The 16,234-nt window shown below is 40.5% G+C and overlaps 1 protein-coding gene across 1 annotated transcript; it reads left to right on the forward strand.

Moving 5' to 3' along the window:
- The first annotated feature begins 13,074 nt into the window (after nt 1-13,074).
- On the forward strand, nt 13,075-14,665 carry LOC133393307 (mucin-2-like). Its single transcript, XM_061657761.1, has one exon. The coding sequence runs from the start codon at nt 13,107-13,109 to the stop codon at nt 14,466-14,468; it is 1,362 nt and encodes a 453-aa protein (XP_061513745.1). The 5' UTR covers nt 13,075-13,106; the 3' UTR covers nt 14,469-14,665.
- Nucleotides 14,666-16,234: the final 1,569 nt, after the last annotated feature.

Here is a 16,234-nt window from a genome sequence, read left to right on the forward strand (position 1 = left end):
GGACAGCCGTCATTTTGACGGATGGATAAAAATACGTATTTAGATTGGTTAAAATCATGAAAAACTATATTTTATTAAAATTATGAATCGTTTAACATGTAACCATTAAAAATTGGAAAACACGAGAAATAAGTTAATCAGCAATTCCGTTTGGGGCTTCTTTATTTAAATAATTTATCAAGATTTTTTGTTTGATAATAAGCGGTTTATAGTTCTCTTTCATTCCTACATTTACTTTTAATGAAAAATGTTACAACTTATCTAAATAAACAATATGTAATCAACCCATCCGTCAATTTGACGGGTTCCGTAGGGATAGGTACACCACATATGTTTCTGAAAATCTATGAAACTTAATAAAATAATACTTATGCTCATAGAGTGTTATGGTAAATTTACGAAAAGAAAAAATCAAGATAAAATAAATGGTATTTTTCGTATTTCACTTCAAAGTGTAAATTCCGTCAAATTGATGGATTCCGTAACCCTAGTGGGTATAATGATTTTTTATTCAATTTAATTCATTTATATACTTTCTTAGCTCTGTAATGGGATGGGATCCGAAGCCCTCCGAGGGATAACATAGGCTCTCCCATCCAACTCCTATTCCGACACGTCCTCGTCGTGCAGAGTGGTAACATGTGCCTCCATATATCCTAGCTTGGGTACACGGGCTAGATCCAACCCCTTGGGCGGATGGTGGCATATGGCGAACCAGGAGGGGGGGTGGGTATCCTGGGAAACTGGGTGCCTGAACGTCGGGGGGGCAACCCGACGCTAAATAAAACGGCCACGTGGGCGCAGGGCCAGTCACCCAGTCTCACGGAACAACTGACTACAGAAAGCATCAGAAGGATACGAAACGGACTTAACGATACCGACCCAACGCAATGCCCCCGGACAACGATCAAAATGGGCTCATGGAACGTACGCACTCTTAGCAAAGCCGGAGCCTTGAAACAACTTGATGACGCCCTAGCCACACTGAGCATGGACCTCGTAGCTCTACAAGAGATTCGGTGGCTAGGGAACGGTGTGCACAACAGGCGTGGTAAGCAATGCTACGACATTTACTACAGCTGCCACGACCGCCACCACGTGCTCGGAACGGGTTTCGCCGTAGGTCCCCGGCTGAAATCCGTAATCATAGATTTCAAGGCTATAAACGATAGGCTATGCACCCTGCGCATGCGAGGCAAATTTTTTAATACAAGCTTCATAAACGTTCACGCCCCTACCGAAGATAAAGAGGAAGAGGAGAAGGACCATTTTTACGGCCGCCTCGCTAGAACTATAGATGCGTGCCCCAGGCATGACCTCAAAATCATCCTGGGGGAATTCAACGCAAAAGTCGGTAGGGAGCCAATGTACCGCCAATACACTGGCTGTCACAGTCTGCATGAGCACAGTAACGATAATGGTAGTAGATTGGTCCAGTTCGCCGCAGCGAACAATCTGGTTGTAGGAAGTATCAAATTTGCGCGGAGGGACATCCACAAAATGACGTGGGCGCACCCGGATGGCGAATCCTTCAACCAGATCGACCACGTGTTAATAAGCCGCCGACGACAGTCGAGCCTGTTAAACGTCAGAACTTATCGAGGAGCCAATATCGATTCCGATCACTATCACACTTGGTTGGCTTAGTGATACGTTGTAGAATCGCCCGCCCCCGCGCCAATGGGGGCGGAGAAAACACGCAGCCTCGGCTCAACACGGACTCTCTAAGGGATATTACTGTCCAACAGGAATTGAAAGCCGCTTTAGACGAGTCTCTACTACCAGAAAACAGATATGAAACTACGAGCGAGAGGTGGAACGCTCTAAAAACTAAAATAATAAACTGTGCAAGAAATATACTCCCACCACGTCGTGGCTACACCAAATCTGGCTGGTTCGACGATGAATGCAGACAAGTGACCGAACGTAAGAATACTGCATACCGAGCAATGCAGCAACGGCATAGAACGCGGGCATGCGCAGAGGAATATTCACGGCTCAGACGCAAAGAGAAACGAGTTCACCGCTCCAAGAAGCATGCTTTGGAAGAGCAAAACATGCGGGAACTCGAGCAAACCAGAGAGGCGTACGGACCGACACGAAAGTTTTACCAAGCGATAGCAGGTCACCGAAACAACGTTGTACCTAAGATAACCTGCTGTCGCAACAAGGATGGAGATCTGGTTAGTAACCAGCCAGAGGTCCTCTCGCGGTGGGCTCAGTACTTTGATGAATTACTCAACGACCAGTTTAGCGAACAGCTAGAAGCGCCACTAGCAGATAATGTCATGCTACTGCCACCTAGCATAGAAGAAACACGAAAGGCTATCCGTCGGCTGAAAAATAACAAGGCACCCGGAACCGACGGAATTGCAGCTGAACTGGTCAAGAATGGAGGTGCACGACTAGAAAACGAGATTCATCAAATAGTTACTGAGGGGTGGGATAGCGAATCGATGCCCTGTGATTGGAATCTCGGCATCATCTACCCCGTATACAAGAAGGGAGACAGGTTGGACTGCAACAACTACAGGGGTATTACGGTGTTGAATACCGCCTATAAAATATTCTCCCTGATCCTTCAGGATCGCCTTGTCCCGCACGTCGAAGAGATAGTAGGAAACTATCAAAGAGGATTCCGAAACGGAAAATCAACCACTGATCAGATCTTCACCATGCGGCAGATCTTGGAGAAGATGGCTGAATACAGAAACGACACATACCATCTCTTCATAGACTTCAAAGCCGCATACGATAGCATAGCCAGGGTAAAACTGTACGACGCTATGAGCTCATTTGGAATCCCGGCCAAACTGATATGGCTAATCCGAATGACTATGACCAACGACACTTGCCAGGTGAGGGTGGATGGAAAACTCTCAGGACCTTTTGCTACCACCAAGGGTCTGCGCCAGGGGGACGGGCTTGCCTGTCTGCTATTCAACTTGGCGCTAGAGAGGGCCATCCGCGACTCGAGGATGGAGACTGCGGGAACCATCTTCTATAAGTCAACCCAGATCCTGGCATACGCTGATGATATAGACATCATTGGTCTGCGGCTCTCCTATGTAGCAGAAGCCTACCAAGGGATTGAGCAGCCGGCAGAGAGCCTCGGATTGCAGATAAACGAGGCAAAGACCAAACTGATGGTGGCAACATCAGCGGACCTACCAATAAATAATCCGAATCTACGTAGGTGTGATGTACAGATAGGTGAACGCACTTTTGAAGTCGTCCCAGAATTCACCTATCTGGGGTCAAAGGTCAGCAACGACAACAGTATGGAAGCTGCGTTGTGCGCAAGGATGCTGGCTGCCAACCGGTCATTCTAAAGCCTGAAAAAGCAGTTCACCTCAAAGAACCTGTCGCGACGGACGAAGCTGGGACTATATAGTACCTATATAGTACCAGTACTCACATACGCCTCTGAGACATGGACACTGTCCAAATCTGACGAAGCCCTCTTAGCCGCGTTCGAGAGGAAGATGCTCAAAAGGATACTAGGCCCCGTATGTGTGGAAGGGCAATGGAGGATCCGATATAATGACGAGCTATACGAGATGTACGGCGACCTCACTGTCGTACAGCGTATAAAGCTCGCCAGGCTCCGGTGCGACATGTTGTACGCATGAAAACGGACGACCCAGCCTGTAAAGTCTTTTTAGGCCGTCCACAAGGACAGAGGAGGCGTGGTAGGCCCAAATTGAGGTGGTAAGATGGCGTGGAGACGTCCGCCATTAAGGCCGGGATAACGGATTGGCAGACGAAGGCGCGAGACCGTGAGCGGTTTCGGACACTCCTGAGGCAGGCCAAGACCGCAAAGCGGTTGTAGCGCCGGATAAGTAAGTAAGTAGTATATACTTTCTTACTTATTTACTGCAATTGATGTAGAAAATGCGGTTATCTCTGTCTTTTTAGTGATTTAAAACTTTTGAACAGAAAAAAAAAATTATTTTTCATTTGTCAATTGATACAGAAAATTTTAGTGATTTAACATCGGAACTGAAGAATCTGAAGAAGAAGAAGAAGACATCTGTATTGTCAAAAATAAAAATTTGCGTAACTCGAATTCGCGTAACTCGAGTGTCACGTGACTCGGGAAAATACTGTATAAGCAAAACATGATAGCAGCCACCACATCGAGTCCAGTAATAAAAATTGTTAAAATGAATGTATTGTTCAACGATGATCCTTCTTCCTTCTTCTTCTTTTTGGTGTAATGATCTATGCCAAATGTCGACCAATACAGGCTTTCGTAACTTATTTAGTATCACACTCAGTCGAATAAATCCATCATTGCTAAGGACGCTTTATACGAGGCTTGAACCCATTCCGGGCATGTTTGTAAGTCGTATAAGTTGATGATTGTACCACACGACCGCTACACCGATCATACTATTCATTTCAAATTTGGATAGTATGAAGCATACTTGTTTATGAAACTGGTCATTACTCTTTCTCCTTCATAAACCATTTCAACTGACTTTATTAAAATTCTTAACTATTGAATGATTTGACATACATTAATAATAAACCAAATTTTGCATAAAATCTAAAAATAAAATATTTGAACTCTTATCTATAACAACATCTCAGACCACCTAGAATATAGAATTGATTGTGTTGTTCGCATGTAGTTAAATCATATCTCTGAGACACAAATCTCTAAACCTTCATTCAGCTGTGTCGTAGAAGAAAGCATAGGAACGCTAAGGCCAAACCAAAAGAGGTAACCTTACATTTCATTCTAACCCACCCAAATGGCGAACGTGAGCGAAATGATTTAGCTAAAACTCCCCTAGCTAAACCGATCCGAGATCCTTGGCGGTGTAAGAACATTTCAGTGCCATGGAAAAGTGTCGTAAAAACTACCTTCGCATATACATTAACAACACAGTTTGAAGCAACAGGGTGTGTACCGGCCCGACCTGGGCAATTAATCAACGATCGTACAAATGAATTTGGTTGCGGTTACAATCGTTTAATGGACACCGCGGGGCAATGTGAACATTCGCAGGGCAACGGAAAGGGTTCGTTCTCCAGTCTCCAGTGCACGCTTTCGAGTCGCGCTCGATGCCACCTCCGAAATAAAACACTAGCAAATCAAGTAGGCAATCAAGTTTTGCTACAATATCTTCACCGCACGATCGACGGTGGAGCTTGGTTGGTTTGCGGAGGCTGTTGTTTTCCCTCACTCACTCCGAAACTCCGGTCCCGCATAAGGGTGACCCCTTGGGCGAACCTTGGCTTTGGCAACGAATTCGTCAACACGGTAGCTCGCACGCGGCCCGCCTGAGTGACGGATTAATTTTTCAGCCTACGGTGCCGTGCGGTGGTCCGTGCGGCGCAGGTGAAACCGAACGTTACAATCCGTAACGCCCCGTCGTGCCGGTGGAACGATACCGTCTCGATACGGCTGTCCAGTGGGTGCAGTTGTAAATCGATTCGTCATCTGCTTTGCCATCTTGGCCGAGAGATGGTTGAGAATTTTGGGGCCGTTTCGCTTCACACTGCCCTCCGCTGGCAAAGGTTTTTTTTGTTATTATTATTATTATGGGACAGGGCTCCTTGAAGGAAATGGTGCACTTTGGGGCATTAAAAAATAGGACACGGGAGGGCTAAACACTGTCGCAACTGGTAAGGTTGCAATCGACACGAGTCTATGGCAGCTACCCAGCCGATGCCGATTGGGCCAAGCGACAGGCGTGAAATGTGTGGATGCTAAACAAAACATTCGTGAGTAGACGACGAAGGTCAGTTATGGGAGATGGAGCTGGGAAGTAGTTTATAATGAGATAATTCTTCTTTTTTGTTATTTTGTTGTTGTTGTTTTAATGTACGACTTTTTAAACTAATTATTTCATGTTTCATAGTGCTTTCGTATAACGTTTAGGCAGATATCAAATTGAAGTATTAGTTCATAAGAAATCATAGGAAACAGTTAAAGCACAACAAAAACAAGTTAAAGAACAGTAAAACCAAATACCGTTATGCTTCAAATTACGGACAGCTTCAAATTTCGGACACTCGGCATGCGTTTATTGAATTGCTTCCTATCTAGTCCCTGGCCATACCGCTTTTTAATTTTACATAATGGCCATTATGTGCTAGAATATTTTAAAAATGTGTCTGACCCCTAGTAGGCCCTGTTGCCATAGTAAATACATGACCACCAGAGGCTTTCTTAGCAGTTTTGCTTCAAATCCACACCAGTGTTATTTCTTAGATAATTCTTATTAATCGCGTCCACGTGTATTGAAATATATCGGAATCAATTGTGGAAGTAGTTGTCAGCGTGAAAACAATATTGTTTTATCATATTGTGCCCTGAATTTCATTAAAACACGTATTTAATACGGTCCGGAATTTGGAGCAATATTGTTTATCTTGATTTTAATTCCGGACAGCCGAAGTAAATTGTAATTAATTGCATAAAAATACGTTTCTTTGACAGTGATAATAACAAGTACAAAGATTCAGTGATAATAATAAAACAACGATATTTGAAGATAGATGTGCCTAATGCCTTAATGGCCGTACAGGAAAGATCTTCGAATCGCGCAGCAGTACTTCGGTTGAATGCAAGAGGAAAACCGGACGCAAACCCCATTGTCAGTAAGACCGTCGTCCTGTCGACCCAGGACGACGATGACCCTCAGAATCTGTTGTCTGGACGTAAATATAAGTTAAAAACAAAAAAAGGTGTAGTGTGTGTGTTAATATAAATATTATAAATGAAATTTTGAGGCTGTCCGATATAGGGTAAATGTACCTATAGTGGTGGTAGTACCAATAGTGGTGGTATTGCACTAAAATGCGGTTCATACGGCAAATTACAAGTAATTAAGTTATTTACGTTAGTGTGAAATGTTCTTTAGCCTTTTACAAAGGTTCTAAAAATTAAATGGGCCATTCCGTTACTTAGTGACCGAAAAATACATTATTTTGTGAAATGTGTCAACATTTTTCCAAAATCCTTAGCATTTCATAACGAAACTCATTTTTCTGTTAACGTTCTAAATGACCACATAACTACGTAATTACTAGTTTTTCAACATAACTGTTATGAAATGTTATTGTTTTATCAAAATTATTTGCCTTTTGACCATATTTATGCATTTTTAAGTGTTTTTTACCATAGTGCCATTATATGTACACAAAACAGGCATGTTCCTATAGTGGTTATAGTTATAAAATCAATGAAAACAGGTCGTTTTAGATTTTTTCGAGGATATTTTTGACATGTCGTATTGTTTTCACTAAAATAAGCAACAGAAATGAGTTTTATGTAGGTAATTTACCAAAAACAGGCCAAAATTCGCTTATATGGCTGAATGAAAAATTGACTTTGAAGTCAAGCACACTCTTCCGGGTGTAGGTTGACAACAGGTGTGATGCAGTACTTTTGTCAATAGTTTCAGTGATCAAATTTATACATTTTTTACGATCAAATTACACAAGAAACCAATATTATGGCAATAATCTTTGCTATTCATACGAAAACAGCTTTGAAACTAAGTTTCATTGATATTATACACCGTTTTTGATGCATCTTTGTTTACCACCACTATAGGAACACAATACGACGACTATAGGAACCATACCACCATTATAGGTACAACGAAGCAGTCACAAAATTATGTATTCTTTCGTAAATTTGATGTATTTCATGATAAAAATGGTTGTGATTGCGTAGATAAAACATATTCCAATTGGTATGTGTTAAAATATTCTGAAATTGTCCTTCCTGACACCTTAAATCCATTAAAACACATCGGCACCACTACAAATTGCACCACTATTGGTACATTTACCCTATATATATATATATATATATATATATATATATATATATATATATATATATATATATATATATATATATATATATAAATCAAAACCTTCGTAATTTAAAACATGAGCATGAAACTGTCAGGAATATGAATCAAAATAACGTTGCAGTTTCATGAGTTTTGGAGTATTTCGAGTAAAATTATTGGAAATCTTAATTTTATACTCAGTCCTAGAAGGTTTGCTTCAAAAAAATGAGTTATGCTGGGGTATGACGAATTAAATATGAATTCGTGAGAAATTATTACATGGGGGAACATTTGTTCAGTAATTGAAATACAAGTCACAACTAAAAGTGTTTATTTTTTTTTAATTCGAAATAAAATAAATTGAGAGCAAAAACATACTATTTAGTAATTGCTAAAAGCAATTTGTCTGAACAATTATGCGTTTTGTACATAAAAAAACACAAAATCGCTCGATGAACCCATATTTCTATGTAATGTCTGTTATCGTGTATAGTTTCAAAAGTTCATTCAAAAATATAATATCCAGATAATGAGTTTTGTCAGATTATCATTCGGAATCAGCCGGAGTCGTCCAGACTCACTCGATGTCATCAGAGATCGTGCGAACTCATCTGTACTTGTTCCGATTCGTCCCGATTGTGTAGTCAAATCTAATATTGATCCGAAGTCGGATTCAGCTGTTTAGTCGGAATCGCAGCTGATCCACGAGCATACTCCGGAGTACAACTCATTCATTTTTCATGAATTCATTTTTTTTTTATAGATTACTAGTCTAGTCATGTACTCTTTGGAGCGAACTCACGACTCCGATCCGACTTCGGCAATATCTAGTTGATCCCAGAGTTGGAGTCGTGAGGAGTCATCCGGGGCCATTTGAAGTCATTCGGAGTCGTTTGGATTCGGAATCAACTCTAGACGACTCCGACTTCGACCGATTACGGGCGACTCCGGGTGACTCCGGACGTTTGCGTACGACTTCGGATGGACCTACCTTCCGGAGTCGATTCGGAAATTATCGGAGTAAGATCGGAGTTGACTCCGGGTTTTTTCCCACTTTACCCATCACTAGACTCGACCATGTGCGAATATTCGAATGACACGGATAATGGGTTAAAGTTGTTTTTTTGTATATTATGTTTTGATAAAACTTAGTTTAGTTTTTTTAACTTCATACGCGATTAAAGAAATTTTTGAAATTTGCCATTAATTTGAGTGTTTTTTGATTATCAAAATTTGCTCTGCTTTCGGTTTGTTTTTCTCAGCATGCAATGTTACTGTTGTTGTCATTTTTAAACAACACCCATGTTGCATATGTTGTATTTTTATACGGACATCCGGTACCCGGATAGACAGCGTCTCACTGTAGTTCATCTACATTCTTCTAATTCTTCTTCTTATGAAGTTATAATAATTTTTCTACTAATTCCTACAGAATGTCTGGAGAGTGAAACATTTGTGAACGTGTATTACATATAACGTTAAAAGCCATACAAAAAGAGCAAATTTGTTATGGATATTTAGTTGCCATCTTGGAAGATAGTGCATATGAGGAAAAAGAAACTACGAAATATCTGTTGGTACCAATATGGTACTGACACGGTATTGCATATAATACGGTGAGGTCTTTGGAGTGTTTATTCACTGCAAACTACTTGTTCGTGCATTATAGTGGTATAATCCTACCAATAGAGTAATTTTATCTGCAAGATGTGCTGGAATAAGAGGTGGGACTTATCATCATCATCATCATCATCATCATAAATACAAATATGACCTCCTTCCGCGGTTTTACAGGTAGATGTACACTGCAAGCACCCACTCACACACCGATATCTACTAAACTCAAATTTACATGTAAAGCATCCTTCTGCATTGCAGCTAATCGTACTCCAAGATACGAAGAATAAAACTTTATTGAACATTCACTTAACTATTTTACGCACGCACATTCCAAACGGTTAAATTTCCATTTACTAGATAAAACGTGCGCGTGTTCATCGTTGTCTCACAATGGTCGTTTGCGTTTGAAGAGGCGAGAGATGCATTTACGAGCGGTTAATATGATGTAATGAGGTGTCTAGAAAGGAGATTTGTCTATGCATGACAGTGAAATAAGGAAGAGTTTATTCCTCCGTTAACATTCCGTGCTGCTAATTCTCCACCTTTTATTGCTGGTTGATAGGAACTATTTAAAGCTCTTAAATAACGCGTATGACATCTTCTAAGAGCTGTAGCAAGTGCATGATTGGTATGGGGAATGAGCGATGATCTACTATAGGGCGTTTTAAATTTTCTTACACATGCATAAGTTTAAAATATACACTGTTCCACTTTTCTACCATTCAAAATCATACATGTTGAACGGCAGAGTATGGTATGATTTAATACGATTTCATCAACTCGTATCGTAGTAGAGTGGGAATGTATGTCGCCGTTAAATTGTACGAAATGTGATTGTCCCCTTTCGTCCAAGAGATCAACACACTTGTCCACAGTCTGGTCAAAAGCAGGTCAAAGATGAGCCCAAGCACACGAACCAATCAATGGCCCGCCGTCCCAAAACGGTGATCGTCGTCACCATTTATTGGACAAAGTTTTGTGCACGGGCGTGTCAATTACAAGCGCCTACTGCGGTGTAACGCCGCGTAAAAGCTCACGCGCTTGACGCGTAGGTCTATCTTTATCGAATTGCGAACGTATCGGGAGTGATGGCACAAAATCGGCTCGCCCGAAGTTGCGTTCGCGGAGGGGAAATAGGCAAAGTGTCTGATTACGCATTGCCCGGGCGTGACTTGCCATCAGCCACGCACGAACCTCCCGACCTGGTGCTGTTTCCAGGTGGAGCGGACAGCAGCAGTCCACGGAGCGATAAGCATCCTTCGGCCGGCATTATGTGTTTCATCCCGGGTTTGGTACGTACGTAGCCAGCCATCAGGGCACGGTAATTGAATCGTTTATACATGTTAATTGCAATTTATGATTAAACGCTATGCGCTCCTTCTACAGCGCGCGCACACATTCCGCTCTTGATGCACGATGCATACGATGGGTGGCGGATTATGAACGAAAAATGTGAAAAGTCTCGGGAATAGTACAAGAAATGGTACAGACTATTCTAAAAATTTATTTTAAATTAATTTAAAGACTTTATTTTTCATTTATATAGACATTTTGCAGCTCGAGCATGATCGTTTGTTTATTGGCAAAGCATAATGCTGACCCAAGGAATAAGATCACATCTATTATTTTAGAAAACATTTGCAATTGTAGAAGAATGATCAAAATAAGCACATGTTGATGCATTCGTATTAAGAACACTCATCTTATATCATAAAAAGATACCGATACTGTACGAGAAAAACACCAACGTTTGTTCCAATCCACTGTGAAGAGGATTGAAAAATGTTAAAATCAACAGTATTATTTGAAATCTTTCAACTATTATTTTCTACAACAGCTTGTGCACAAAGATTTATCCCACGCACTTATCTTCGCACGATTAGCTCTATTAATGTTGACCACATGTACAAGAAGAACAAACGCCAGAAGCTACTCCGTACAAGAGCAGCCGGCTACACAACAAAAGGAAGCAAATAAAACCTTTAATCGATTTCCATTTCCACATGCAGCCGTAGCTGCATCACTTATCTAGTCGTTACTCAACAGCCGCACGCACGTGGAAGCGTACGCCGGTCAGCTAGGCCGGGTAACCGATAGCAGTACCATGAGCGGTGCGTATAACACACGGTTCGTAGGAAATGTATTATGTGATGATAGAAATAAAATAAGAGTAGCGGTGAGCATAATGGAGCTGCCGATAAAAGGCGTAGTTCAATTTCTGTATGATCTACCCCTACGGCAGGATCATTCGTTTGAAGCTGATTATGCAAGTTTTAGAAAGAAAGGAAAGGGCCATATTTTATGTAGTAACAGTTTTGGAAATTACATCCTAAGCAAAGCGTATCAAATTTTTCACATGCTATGTTTTATTCCATATGTCAGGTGATGTGTTGTTTCCCTTTTGACAAATATCGCGATCAGTGTATGTTTCCAATTTATGGCATAGATTTTTACTACTAACTCGATGAGTTTGTATGGTTCTGGAGACATTAAATGTGCTTCAACGAACGTAACATGAGTAGATGTGATTTTAATGATCTATTAAAATCAAAATTAGATGCTCACAGGTGATCAAAAACGTGTTTTGCCGCCTTGCTGCAGAATGATCATGATTTTGTTGCAAATATTTATTTACATTGTACACAATAAGCTCGTGGCTGGCTTGTAGCGACTGAAAGAGGTGGAAGCAAGCTAACGATATGGAATATTTAATATGAATATTATATAATATAATATTTTATCACGAGTAAAGCATTTACCCCATGACGCATTTGCTTTGTTTTTAATGTAATTCAACTTGAGTAAATATTACAAACTCGTGGCATAATGTTGTTCAATGAATGCTCAATTACCAAAACTACTCGATCGTGGCGGCGTAAGATGCAATGATTTCGTTTCATCTTCTCATCGGTTTATCAGATAAGTTTTCAAAACTTACCAGTCACCTTTCGACTGCAGCTGCATCGCTTCAGGAGAACAAACCAATCGTTCGCAATTCCGGTAGAAACAGGACAAACCGGAACGGCAATGGTGAGAAAAGTTCATTACGATCGGCATATGTTTTATGTAGACGCAATCAATTAACTAATTAATTAATCAGGATTTTGGCGCAGCGGTGTAGGCACGTACAGGCACGAAAGAAATATCGATCGGGTGAGAGCGATCTTCATGTGATATCAAGCTGTACGTAAATGGTTAAATTTGTGTTTTAAGCTTACAAACAATTTTATTTCAGTAATGCATTTTATATAGCAATACAGGAAGATGATGTTGATTGATAAAATGCGTCAAAATATATATTATGGAATAATATCGTTTAAAGCTGAAACAAAAAAGTCATTGGCCTACACGCTTTTTAATTTGCTTAAGCATTCCATTTAAACTCATTTGAATTAAACTAGAATTGATAATTTATAAACTACTTTTATCACAATATGATTTTTGAAATTAAGAATGGGCCATATTGCTAAAAGCAGAGTATGATATCGTTTTAAAAAGTTTGTAATTTTTCTCATGTTACTCAATATTGTAAAATACTGATTAGAAACAGATAAAGGTAAGTTCATTAAATTGCAATCAGTTGAACTGTGCACAGAAACTCCATATAAAGAACGTTTGTCGTTCGTTTTGGAACAGTTTTCGCGCACAGTCCCCGACACCGCTACAATGCGATTTGCAGTAGCGTTTTTGATAGTCACTTTATGTGTTTTTTACGTAGTTAAAGCAGAACGACACCGGGCACCGGAAGCGGGGTATGGAAGAGATGTCACCACTAGTGGTCCTACTAGGAAACGATGGCTCGACAAAATTGTCCCAGCGATTGCGGAGAGGATAAAAAAATTAACCACCACTACGACGACAACTACTAAAAAACCTGCTAAAACTACTAAGCCAAAACCAACAAAGAAAACCACGACGATGAGAACAACGAAGGCCCCAAAAACTACTACCATGAAGTCTACTAAAACAACAACGTTTAAAACGACGACTCTCGCTAGAACGATGCCTGTTACTACAACAGTTCGTACCACTACTATTGCTCCAACTACTACCAAACCAACCGTAACTGTACCAACTACTACAACATTCGCTCCAACTACTACGATGGTTCCGACAACTTCTAAAACCACAATGGCGTCAACCACAACCACTCTACCGCCGACAACCACAACAACATCAACTACTACAGCAAAGCCTTCAACAATTTCTACTACTATTCCTACTACAACTGCAACGATACCTTCGACTACAGTATCTCCTTCCACTACAACTAAGACTACTGTTGCTCCATCGACAACGGCACAGACTACTACAGTACTTCCTTCGACCACAACTTCCACTACTCCTGCTCCAACGACTACCACGCCAACTACTACTACAGTTCCTTCAACCACTGCTCCTGCTTCAACGACAACGACAAAACCTACTACTACAGTTCCTTCCACCACTACTACCACTACTCTTGCTCCAACGACAACAACACAACCTACTACAACTACGGTTCCATCTACTACTACTACAACAACAACAATTACTACTACTACTCCTGCTCCAACGACTACAACGCAAACTACTACTACAGTTTCTTCAACCACTACTCCTGCTCCAACGACAACAACACAGCCTTCTACTACAGTTCCTTCTACCACGACTACCACCACTACTGCTCCAACGACAACAACACAAACCATTACAACAACTCCCAAACCCACTACCACTACTACGGTGGCACCCACTACTACAGTTGTACCCACTACTACTACTACTGCAGCTCCTCCTACTACAACAACACCTGTGACGACTATTACAACTATACGACCGTCCACGATTGTACCAACAACTCCACAAGCTACTACAACAACCACTACTGCTGCTACTACAACGGTGAAAACAACGCCAATTGTTTTCTTCCCGACCCACGGAGCAGGCAATGGTAACGGTGGAGGTAACGGCAACGGTAATAGAGGAGGTAACGGCAACGGTGATAGAGGAGGTAACGACAATGGACGCGGTAAAGGTAAATGGTAAATGGAAATGGTAATGCGAGCGGTAGAATTGAATAATCTCTATAATCTAGCATTGGATGTAGAATATTTAGTTGTTTGAAAAATAAACATCAAACACGAGCAAATACAACGATGTCAGGGAAGTAAAGCTCTCTTCAAAAAGAAGGAAATGGCTCCCTGCTCCTTTGGTTGAGTACAATAAATGATCATTCAACATTTAATGCTTTTGAAACAAATATCAATCTCTCGAAATATTGATGTGTAAAGGCGAGCGAAAGCATATAAGCAAAAATCAAGAAAAAATGAAGCCAAAGCATATTTTAGAACAATTAAATAAATATGAAAAGAGTTATTGGAGTGCATTGTAGGTTAAATGTCTTTATATTAAATAATTCTAATTATATTGCGTATCTCAAACGAAAAGCGTATGGTTGCCAGCAGCACAATAATCACAATGTTTTAATATCAGTTTGCATAAGCTGCTCATCTGAGGCCGAACAATGACTTTCATCGTAAACCGTTGCATTACACAATTGGATGAGCCTGTTCGGTTCCTATATCTATTCAACAGCAATAGGGTTTAAAGTATTTCCTACCAAGCGCTACTGCCTCTCCCGTAAAGGAAAGTCACCCATTGTAGTACAATCCTTTCTAAACCTAGCATCAGCTCACATAGAGTAATCTTCGGATATGCTCGGACACAAAGCGTACTGCACGTTTTCAATTATTACTTCACGATAAAGAAACGCAACCAACCTATGGTAACAAAAATCCAATCCATTGATACCTAAACAATTTGGTATATTCTGGCTTCACCGCCGGTCAGTCTAATTTCATGCCACTTACCGATTAATAATCGATAAGTTCACGGCATAAATTATAGTGTTCTGCTGTACACGGCCCAACGGCAGCTTCTTCGTTGATGCTACTCCAAAACCAAATAACGCAGCGTGTTGTTATACACACTTGCAGTCGAGGCCACGAACGTTGAAGAAAAGGGAATAGTTTGATCAGATCAATGCAATCGTTCCTGGTTAGGCGTTTCGTCGGCGTAACCTTTCAATCGTGTAGAATACTGGAATTGATTATCTATTGTAATCGAGCGAAAAAATGAGCAAAGAAAATGAGAGATGAACAGGAGCGATATGTTCGAACAAAACATTAAAAGGATGCTGTAATCAAGTGATTGTGCAACTCGTTTGTAAAGATCATCTTTAATAAATCTCCTGTAAATTTGGTGCAGTTTGATGAATTTTAGTCGTACAAACCATTTCAATCAATTGTAACGATATCAATTATGCATTGTATGAAAACAGAGGACTTCTATAAATTACTAAATGCGTATATCAATTAGATAAGGAAAGGGTCAATAGCACAGAAGATTTCAAATAAGGTCTGTATAAAAAAATGTTTAATTCATTTTTTTAATAGATAAAATAAAATGCAACACACATCATACGAGCGACGTATTTCATTGGTAAATTTATTTATTGATTCACTCATGCGTAGTTTATTTGTCCGCCTTATTGGTTTAACAAAATTCTTATAATTCTAATGGTACTTAGAAATCAGGGAGGAAGAGAGCGGTTAAGGAGATGTTTACGGAAACTTGAAAGGGAGGAACTGAACTCAAAGACACAGACAAAGCTGTTGAACCGACCGATGCAGGGCAGCATATCATTGAAACCGTAGTGCGTGCGGATTGTGAAAGAAGAGACGCAATGAATTGAGCTTGGTGGTGTGTTCGTGTGTTAGAAATATCATTCAAAAGGCCTGCTCACAATAGAG

The sequence above is a fragment of the Anopheles gambiae genome, chromosome 3 (genome assembly GCF_943734735.2).
Source record: "Anopheles gambiae chromosome 3, idAnoGambNW_F1_1, whole genome shotgun sequence".
NCBI lineage: Eukaryota > Metazoa > Arthropoda > Insecta > Diptera > Culicidae > Anopheles > Anopheles gambiae.

Coding starts and splice junctions, on each gene's coding strand:
- LOC133393307 (XM_061657761.1), top strand. CDS start 13,107: ATGCGATTTGCAGTAGCGTTTTTGATAGTCACTTTATGTGTTTTTTAC.